This window comes from Drosophila virilis, chromosome 5, assembly GCF_030788295.1.
Source record: "Drosophila virilis strain 15010-1051.87 chromosome 5, Dvir_AGI_RSII-ME, whole genome shotgun sequence".
NCBI lineage: Eukaryota > Metazoa > Arthropoda > Insecta > Diptera > Drosophilidae > Drosophila > Drosophila virilis.
In genome coordinates, this window is record NC_091547.1 from 11,142,024 (window position 1) to 11,150,601 (window position 8,578).

At 45.6% G+C, this 8,578-nt stretch overlaps 5 protein-coding genes across 5 annotated transcripts; 3 read left to right on the forward strand and 2 right to left on the reverse strand.

The window, feature by feature from the left end:
* Window positions 1–11: 11 nt before the first annotated feature.
* On the reverse strand, window positions 12–2,090 carry LOC6625913 (uncharacterized). Its single transcript, XM_002050392.3, has 4 exons — window positions 1,427–2,090; window positions 891–1,038; window positions 479–835; window positions 12–417 (listed from the first exon to the last, which is right to left on the reverse strand). The coding sequence occupies exons 1-4, from the start codon at window positions 1,650–1,652 to the stop codon at window positions 12–14; spliced, it is 1,137 nt and encodes a 378-aa protein (XP_002050428.1). The 5' UTR covers window positions 1,653–2,090.
* A 132-nt stretch (window positions 2,091–2,222) lies between these two features.
* Cdc2rk (cyclin-dependent kinase 10) lies at window positions 2,223–3,846 on the forward strand. Its single transcript, XM_002050391.4, has 6 exons — window positions 2,223–2,427; window positions 2,494–2,566; window positions 2,636–2,810; window positions 2,875–3,077; window positions 3,137–3,583; window positions 3,641–3,846. Exons 1-6 carry the CDS (start codon window positions 2,293–2,295, stop codon window positions 3,772–3,774), a joined length of 1,167 nt encoding a protein of 388 aa, XP_002050427.1. The 5' UTR covers window positions 2,223–2,292; the 3' UTR covers window positions 3,775–3,846.
* Window positions 3,847–4,030: 184 nt separating this feature from the next.
* On the forward strand, window positions 4,031–5,883 carry LOC6625344 (uncharacterized). Its single transcript, XM_002050390.4, has 2 exons — window positions 4,031–5,321; window positions 5,384–5,883. Exons 1-2 carry the CDS (start codon window positions 4,086–4,088, stop codon window positions 5,738–5,740), a joined length of 1,593 nt encoding a protein of 530 aa, XP_002050426.1. The 5' UTR covers window positions 4,031–4,085; the 3' UTR covers window positions 5,741–5,883.
* Window positions 5,760–7,364, reverse strand: LOC6625343 (protein FAM185A). The gene is made up of 3 exons (XM_002050389.4): window positions 6,534–7,364; window positions 6,290–6,473; window positions 5,760–6,233 (listed from the first exon to the last, which is right to left on the reverse strand). Exons 1-3 carry the CDS (start codon window positions 7,104–7,106, stop codon window positions 5,875–5,877), a joined length of 1,116 nt encoding a protein of 371 aa, XP_002050425.3. The 5' UTR covers window positions 7,107–7,364; the 3' UTR covers window positions 5,760–5,874.
* Window positions 7,365–7,449: 85 nt separating this feature from the next.
* Window positions 7,450–8,554, forward strand: Vha36-1 (V-type proton ATPase subunit Vha36-1). Its single transcript, XM_002050388.4, has one exon. It carries the CDS (start codon window positions 7,550–7,552, stop codon window positions 8,288–8,290), a length of 741 nt encoding a protein of 246 aa, XP_002050424.2. The 5' UTR covers window positions 7,450–7,549; the 3' UTR covers window positions 8,291–8,554.
* Window positions 8,555–8,578: the final 24 nt, after the last annotated feature.

Below are 8,578 nucleotides of genomic sequence, written 5' to 3' on the forward strand. Positions count from 1 at the left end.
CTAGGACTCTTCTACTGCGTCAGAATGTGCTCGGCAATCGAGCTGAGCATGCGATCCCCGCGACGCTTCCTCTGCTGAGCATGTCGGCGCTCAGCCTCTAAATTCACTTCATTCTGCGTTTCCACCGTGTTCACCTGCTCGGTTGCCTCGGTGGAAGCAGTGGCCTCTACTTCTTCTGGCTCGGTGTTCTCAACAAAAACACATTCGGGATTCACGGCGGCACATTCTAGGAAATTAGTAGCTCTCGTCTGTGGATTGCGCGCATTTGTGTACTTCTCGAAGAAGCCGCGACCCACTATACGGAATGCCATACTCGTCAGCGGGTTCAGCTTGGAGCGGAACTCCATCTCACAGACAAAACGGCGGCGGCAGGCCTTGGAGTCCAAGCCCAAAAAGGCAAACATAAATTCGGCGATTCTATAAAATCAAAATAGATTAAAGACAACTCAAAAAAGGATGATATCCAACGACTACTCACTGCTCTTCGGCGGGCTGCTGGCGTGCTACGCTTTCGGAAATCTCTTCATCAATAATCTCTACTGGCTCCTCCTGCTCAACGGCAACATTATCCTCGTCGGCATCAAGAATATCGATGCTGCGTCTGCCGCGACGACGCGTATCCGAGGGGCCGGTGGGTCCCGTTGTACCGGTAGGTGAATCGCCATGAACGTCGGACATAATATCCGAGCTGGATGAGTAGCCAGAGTAGCTGGAGTAGCCGGAGTAGGGATCAAACGAGGGACTCGAGTCATACGAGCTGGGTGCATCATAATGCTCATGCTCCGAATGATGATCCAGTGAGTAGGGAATGTGATCGTGTCCAAAGGATGAAGGACTGAATCGATAATAAAGTAAATATTGCTATATGAACAGGCTGCTCCCATGCTTACGGATGATCCAGAATTATCTCTTGATTGCATCGGGCATGTGGCCAAAAGTAGCGCAGTCCCAAATAAATGGCGCTGCCCAGAAAGAAGGAGACTATAACCACTTTCACCTTAATCCAATAGGCAATCGCCAGGGGCCACAGGTGACGATCTGTAATAAGCAACACATCCGATTAGATAACAGCTAAGGCAACACTTTCACTGGAGACGCACAGAACCCAGTGGAAGATCACTTGGACGCGATCTACGACAATTCACAATTGTTTAATATATGCTCAGATTGAAAGTGAAAAGTGTTAATCACTTGTTATTGAACGGCACATGCAGATCGTGATGATCCAATTGGTGGGGATTGAGAGTTAGAGATAGATATATTTGGAAACTTTCGAAAGAAAGTCTCCCAGTGCTGATTAGCAGGTGCACCCAACATTTGGCTCTGATAAAACAGCTTAGAATGGAAGTGAGTGCTAATTATTACGGCTCCAGCTATTGCATAGTAATAGATTGTATTTATTTTCGTACAAGAAACAAAAACTTACACCAGAAGCGATGGCCATGGCGACGTGTGCGTCCTTCGAATTCCAACAGTGCTCGGCCAGTGTTAAGCAACGTTTCCGTATCCGTATCCGTATCCGCTTCCATATCCGCGTTCGTGTTCATTATTTGAGTTTCCGCATTTCCTGTTTCTGCCGTTTCCTCGCAGAACACCAATGTGAAGTAGACCACAAGCAGCACAGCTGCATACCAAATGGTAGTTTTATTCATTTTGTTTAACTGTGTATATGTATATTCCTGCGTCTTGGGTTGGGACGTGTGTGTTGGCACAGCTGCTGCAGAACTGATGATGCACTCAGCGCCGGTTCCAACATTTATATCGGGCCGTTCAAGAGCTTTGTTGCTGTTTATCCCAAGTTCAGGGTGATAATTGATGGTGGAGTCGTTGGGGCTTTATTCAAAGATTTTAACACATGCGTAGATGTGGATCGATGACAAGCTGCTGGCTAGCGTAAGTCGTCGCTTTTAATGTCTAGAGCATGCATTTGAAATGAAATGCTAACGAAATTTCTTTAAACTGGCGCAATTTCACTTTCATAAATCGTGCTTGATTTTCTAGCCACTTTTGTTTTTACGCACCCGGCTCAAATTGCCCATAAGCTGGCTGCTATTATGAAATGCATACGCGGTTTTTTTTCTTCTTTTAATAATTAACATGAGCAAATTTTATACCATTGAAGAATGTTTTTTTTTTTCTTTTTTTTGGACTACCGATACTCTTAACGGTCCGCGCCCATTTTGATAACACTTTTAATGCAGCCCTATGCATTCTTGCGGTAGTTATAAAAGTATCGATACTTGGGCTGTTTGTGTTTTCATGTCGAGCAAACATTCTTGAAAATAAATAAACATGTCCAGCGGGAAAAAATCAAGTGAATTGGAAACAAATCCAGCGCCAGATCCCCAAGCACCCATAACACGCAAAGGATTCCTGATATCTCTGAAGAACAGCGGCACACCCATGCCGATACCGGAACAAAATGTGGTCTGTATTAAAAAGAATGCATTTGTCTGATGCCGGCTTTAATAAACAATTTGTTGAATTTTTCAGTATGGACGATGCCGTCCCGTATCCGAATTTGAGAAGCTTAATCGCGTGGGAGAGGGGAGCTATGGTATCGTTTGTGAGTGCAAATCTCGTTGTATTGAATGCAAATTTTCGCTGAATCTTTCATGTTTTATATATACTTTAGATCGCGCACGCGACACACGCAGTGGCGAAATCGTGGCGCTGAAGCGGGTGCGCATGGACCAGGAAAAGGATGGCTTGCCCGTCAGTGGACTGCGTGAAATTATGATATTAAAGCGTTGCCAGCACGAGAACATTGTACGATTGCGGGAAGTTGTTGTAGGCAAGAGCCTCGACAGGTCGGTGTAAAACGTAGTTAGAATAGACTCCCAGTTCTTATAAATATTGTCAACGCACACACAGCATATTCCTGGTAATGGACTTTTGTGAACAGGATCTGGCGTCGGTGCTGGACAATATGTCGCAGCCGTTTACCGAATCTGAGGTCAAGTGCATAACGCTACAGGTGCTACGTGCCTTGAAGTACATGCATGCCCGCTATATAATACACCGAGATCTGAAGGTCTCCAATCTGCTGATGACGGACAAGGGCTGCATCAAAGTGGGCAAGTCGCGAATCCACTTTATTCCCATTTACAGATCTAATCATTCTCAATTGTTACAGCGGATTTCGGTCTGGCGCGTCTGTACGGCAATCCGCCAAAGCCTATGACACCGCAAATGGTCACGCTATGGTATCGTGCGCCGGAACTGTTGCTCGGCGCCAGAACGCACACCACAGCCGTTGATATGTGGGCATTTGGTTGCATTCTCGGCGAGCTATTGCTGGGCAAACCGCTGCTCCCAGGCAATTCGGAGATTGCACAGCTTGACATGATTATTGATCTGCTTGGTGCACCCTCCGAATCAATTTGGCCGGGTTTCCTGGACTTGCCAGCTGTGCAAAACTTTACGCTCAGCCAGCAACCCTACAACAATCTGAAAACCAAATTCCAAATGCTCGGCCAAGCGGGCAGAAGTCTGCTAAACATTCTTTTTATCTACAATCCCAGCACTCGAGCCACCGCCGACGAATGTTTAAGCAGTAAATACTTTACTGAGCCGCCGCAGCGTAAGTCGTTGCAACCAATAAGTATCATTGCAGATTGTAAACAATGTTTGTTTTCAGCTTGTGATCCGCGCATGATGCCAACATTTCCCCAACATCGCAATAATGTTGCGCCTCCGCAGGCGCAACCCTCCACAGAAATTCCCATTTCCCATTTACTGGATGTGTTCATTAAAAGACAGCGCTTAGAATAAATGTATAATATACGACTGATGTATAGAGTTATCCTGCGGGAGTATTAAATTAGGAAAATTATTTTGACACCAGTTGAACATCGTTGTATATAAAATCTAATTGAATTGTGATCCTAACAAATCCTAAAAACGAATAACCGCACAGTAGTGCGCACTGTTATTAACAGCTCAGTAACACTGCTAAGCTTTTGAATGTTAACAGAAAATGTTATGTGTATCGAAGTGGATGAACTGGTAAATTGGTTCATTTGTTCAGTTTAGTGAATCGTTCGATCGAACTTATTCCGGAACTCTGCCAGACACCAGCCAAGATGACCAAAGATGTGGACAGCGCGCAAATAGATAATGTTGGTGCAGTGGTAAATGATGAAAACAAAATGCCGCTTCGGTCAGAAAACAAACCAAACGATGGCGCCGCATCGGAGTCGAATGGCACGCAAAACGGGGAAAACAAGTCAGAGTCAAATTCGCCCCAACCCAACGGAATTCAAAACAATGAGGATGCTGCAGATGCTGATGAGAACGAACTGCTTAAGCGCATGCGTGGTGATGCCGTTGGCGAGACAATGTACAGCAAAAAGTTCATATTGCAGACACTGATGCGTCTCAGCCAGCAACCAGCGCAAACAGCATTGGGGTTGGAGCTGGAGGATGATTTGTGCAAGGTGTGGGATATGTCTGTCTCGCCGGAAGTGGTCGCACTGCTACTGGAGAATGATGCCATCGAGCTAATCATGTTTGCCATCTCATCGAGCGAAGATGTTCGCCTCTATGAGATACTTATTGGACTGCTGGGCAACATGTGCGCGCAGGTTGAATGTGTGGAGCAGCTGACGGCACACGCGGATTGGATTGAGATGCTGCTAAAGCTGAGCACTTGCATGGACACATGCATGCTGCTACAGCTGATGCGTGTCTATCAGTATGTCATGGCGCATGTGGTCAGCGGCAAGGAGCAGCTAGCCATCGATTGGTACATCTGCTTTGCCGCCTTCGATAGCTCAGCAAAGAATCTCGGCTTTATACTGCAGCAATCTGTTAGCGATGAGCTGCTGATAGCTGCGCTTAAGGCCATTAATGCTGTGCTGGCCAGCTGTGCTCTGGTGGAGGAGGAGAACGCCCAAACGCCGGACATTAAGCTGAAACCCTTCTCCGAAGTGTTTCTAGTGCCGGAGCTGTGCGATGGCGTCAATAATGCTTTTGTGCGTCTCATGCGCGACGATCTGGCGAAGCTAACAGATGAGGTCGATAGCGTTTCGGCTGGGCAGGCAACAGCCGGCGTTGATGATCCCGATGATGCGGACGAGGATGGCGATGAGTCGAGCACACCAAAAATAAACTGCGAAATCGAAGTAATTCAAACCTACCTCAATATATGCACCATATTAGTGCAGCTGCCAGAAGCGCAGTTATCCATGGATCTATATGCCTCCAGCATTATGTTTTGTCTGACCCGCATTTTACAATTTCTGCAGCAGCCCATGCAGCTGCTGCCACTGGGCGAGCGACAGGAGGAATACCTCGAGGATTTGGCCCACATATGCAGCGTGCGTATTGAAAACTTCATAAATTGTAATCCTTACTGAATCCCGCTTGAATTCATTTTCAGTGTCTGAAATATTTCTATGACAAGGCGGCTTTTGCTCATCTACTCGGCGTCTGGTCAATTCTGCGACGGCACATTGAAGACTATGCCGAATACGATGAAAATGATTTTGATGCCTACGAAGATGAGCCGCGTTCGCAGTACGAGGAGAATGCATTCAAACTGCTCCGCCTGCTGGGTCATATGCTCGTCAGAGCTGACGTTCCAGTCTTAACGAAGGATATACAAGAAATTGATGCCATTAAAGTGGAAATGCTGCGCGCTGCTTTGCAAGCGGAACAGGTCGAAGATGTGCTCCTTCAGAGGGCACATCAGCGCCTCAGCGCGGTTTTAAATGACGTAGCTGGCCAAGCCAAATAATAATACTCAGAAACAGGACTGATAATTGTTGCACATATGCACAATTCATACATAAATACATACTTATACTTATATACACATAAAAGAAACTATCAATAGCCTGTATGCAACTGCTTAGGATTATTGGTTAAACCTTAATTTGATTCACCTAATTTTATTTTTTGACGCAGTGAATCGGTCCAGGACTGCTTGCCCAGGCGCACGCCATTCTCCCCGGTGCTGCTGATGACTAAATGATGCTCTTTTCCATTGTTCAGCAGGAATTCACTTTTGTCTTCGCTCAGTGCGTGGGAAACATGCTCCAGCTCGTTGTTTAGATTAACCTGACTAGCTTTTACTTCTATGGTAATATTCTCAATGGCCTCCGATATGTTGATGATGGCTTCGTCTATGAGATTCTGCGCTACAATCTCACTTTTGCCATTCAGCTCGGACAGCTGCAGGTTCATGCTGCCGCCCTTGGTAACCACGCTCAGGTTGCCATGTACGCCAGCTGGAGAACAAGCCACTATATAAATGATTGGATGGATTAAGCCATTATAAACTCACTCATCTTTAGGTCACCCGATTGATGGACATAAACTTCGCTGGTCTTGTGCACATTCTTAAGCTCCATGCGCCCGGTTGTAGTTTCAAACTTGGATTTCTCCACATAACAGCAATCTGTATTTATGTCGCCAGCCTGTGTGGAGCATTTTAAGCTGTCGCCCTGCAGCTTGTCCAGATTGATGTTCTGTTAAGCATAATTTACAATTAAATAGTGTAAGTATTGACAATTGCGGCAGCTTCTTACCCCATTGTGTGTTTCGATTTCTGTGCACTTGCCCAGCAGCGTGCCCTCACAGATGATGTTGCCATTTTCGCTATGCAGTGTAATGTCTGTGGCGCGCACGTTCTTGGTGACTATGTCCCCGGATGCCTTAATCTTTAGTGCCACGCCTTGTATGCCCTGTACTGTGACTTTGGCGTCCGCATCAATGTGCACCTCGGCTTGTACTGGAATTTTCACATGACATTTAAAATGCGAGTTTGGTTCGGTTTGCTTTTTGACCAACACATTCACGATCTTGTCATCATCACTAACGTCCACATCCAGGGTGGCTTTACAGTTGGACACTGGACCACCGAGCAGCTGTGCTATAAACACATTGCCACTGGTGTGCACATGGACATCAGCAGGCTCCACATGCACGGATATGTCCGATTTAATATTAATACGTGCAGAAGGGTTTACATAACGCAGCAACTCCTGGTGCACCATGCGTCGGTTGTTCGCCATGCTGAATTTTGGTTTTTTGGCGTAGTGTCGGAAATAGCTTTGTATTGGTGTAGCCGGCAACCAAAACAAACGTTGTAATATTTGCATTATTTAGAAATTTGCTGAGGGCGCCTTCGATTTGTTTACAGCTTTTATCAAACAGCTGTTTAGTTGTATTGCTGCACAGCACTGTTGCTACGATGCGTTGTGCAGTACTATAAATGCGTACACGGGTTTTAATAAAACGGGCCAAAAATGTAAACAAATACTTTTATAAGTTAGTAACTTTTTATTTATGGTAAATGTTGCACATATTTTTTATTTCTGGTTGAAATAAATCTTTTCTCCTGCAACCGTGTTGGCAACCGTGACAGTAGCTGCTACTGTGTGTGTTTTGCAGCACTTTATCTAAGTTACTGTGGCCTTAACCAACACTGTATTTATCCAGTCCAGTTGGAGTTTTTCAGTGTTCTTCGACGGGTGTGCAAAATTTTTGTGCGCAGTAAAATAGTCGAGTAATTAGCCCTTACAACAGTTAAAATAATACGAAAATGTCTGGCAAAGATAGGTTACCGATTTTCCCGTCGCGTGGTGCCCAAATGTTAATGAAGGCACGTCTCGCTGGCGCCCAAAAAGGTCACGGCCTGCTCAAGAAAAAAGCTGATGCATTGCAAATGCGTTTCCGTATGATACTGGGTAAAATCATTGAGACGAAAACTCTGATGGGCGATGTTATGAAAGAGGCTGCCTTTTCGCTGGCCGAGGCCAAGTTCACATCGGGTGACATCAATCAGGTGGTGCTGCAAAACGTGACCAAGGCACAAATCAAGATACGCACCAAAAAAGACAACGTTGCTGGCGTTACGCTGCCCGTCTTCGAGTCTTATCAGGATGGTGCCGATACCTACGAGCTGGCTGGCCTGGCCCGCGGTGGCCAGCAGCTGGCCAAGCTGAAGAAGAACTACCAGAGCGCCGTCAAGCTGCTCGTCGAGCTGGCTTCGCTGCAAACGTCATTCGTCACACTGGACGAGGTCATCAAGATCACAAATCGTCGTGTGAATGCCATCGAGCATGTCATCATACCGCGTATTGATCGCACACTGGCCTACATCATTTCGGAGCTGGACGAACTGGAGCGCGAGGAGTTCTATCGTTTGAAAAAGATTCAGGACAAGAAGCGCGAGGCCCGTGCCAAGGCAGATGCCAAAAAAGCTGATCTCCTTCAGCGGGGCATCGATGTGCGCGAACAGGCGAACATACTCGATGAGGGCGATGATGATGTGCTCTTTTAAGTATTAATCCCATAGCATGCGTATACGTGTGTGTATTCCAGCAATATGTTATTGTTACAAAAAAACAAGAAAAGATTAATTATTTGTTCCGTTTCCATTTTAATTCGCGAAAAAACAAAAAAAAAACTTATTGTATGTAGCTACGTGCAAACTTTGTAAGCTTAAAGTATATAGTGTAATTCCAATAAGAAAAATGTATGTATTCCATTTTGTAGTTATGTAGCGCTCAAATCATGCATTAAAGTCTTTTGTTGTTTCATGGAGCATCATAATTGTTGTAATTCAGAT

Excerpts from the sequence above, each read along its gene's own strand:
- LOC6625913 (XM_002050392.3), bottom strand. The coding sequence starts at position 1,652 with ATGAATAAAACTACCATTTGGTATGCAGCTGTGCTGCTTGTGGTCTAC. Across the intron at positions 836-890 it reads GAGATAATTCTGGATCATCC|TCCTTCATCCTTTGGACACG; the intron begins GTAAGCATGGGA and ends TTATCGATTCAG. Across the intron at positions 418-478 it reads CAGCAGCCCGCCGAAGAGCA|AATCGCCGAATTTATGTTTG; the intron begins GTGAGTAGTCGT and ends TTGATTTTATAG.
- Cdc2rk (XM_002050391.4), top strand. The coding sequence starts at position 2,293 with ATGTCCAGCGGGAAAAAATCAAGTGAATTGGAAACAAATCCAGCGCCA. Across the intron at positions 2,567-2,635 it reads GGGGAGCTATGGTATCGTTT|ATCGCGCACGCGACACACGC; the intron begins GTGAGTGCAAAT and ends TATATACTTTAG. Across the intron at positions 3,078-3,136 it reads CAAGGGCTGCATCAAAGTGG|CGGATTTCGGTCTGGCGCGT; the intron begins GCAAGTCGCGAA and ends CAATTGTTACAG.
- LOC6625344 (XM_002050390.4), top strand. The coding sequence starts at position 4,086 with ATGACCAAAGATGTGGACAGCGCGCAAATAGATAATGTTGGTGCAGTG. Across the intron at positions 5,322-5,383 it reads ATTTGGCCCACATATGCAGC|TGTCTGAAATATTTCTATGA; the intron begins GTGCGTATTGAA and ends ATTCATTTTCAG.
- LOC6625343 (XM_002050389.4), bottom strand. The coding sequence starts at position 7,106 with ATGCAAATATTACAACGTTTGTTTTGGTTGCCGGCTACACCAATACAA. Across the intron at positions 6,474-6,533 it reads AAATCGAAACACACAATGGG|AACATCAATCTGGACAAGCT; the intron begins GTAAGAAGCTGC and ends TATGCTTAACAG. Across the intron at positions 6,234-6,289 it reads ATCGGGTGACCTAAAGATGA|CTGGCGTACATGGCAACCTG; the intron begins GTGAGTTTATAA and ends CTTGTTCTCCAG.
- Vha36-1 (XM_002050388.4), top strand. The coding sequence starts at position 7,550 with ATGTCTGGCAAAGATAGGTTACCGATTTTCCCGTCGCGTGGTGCCCAA.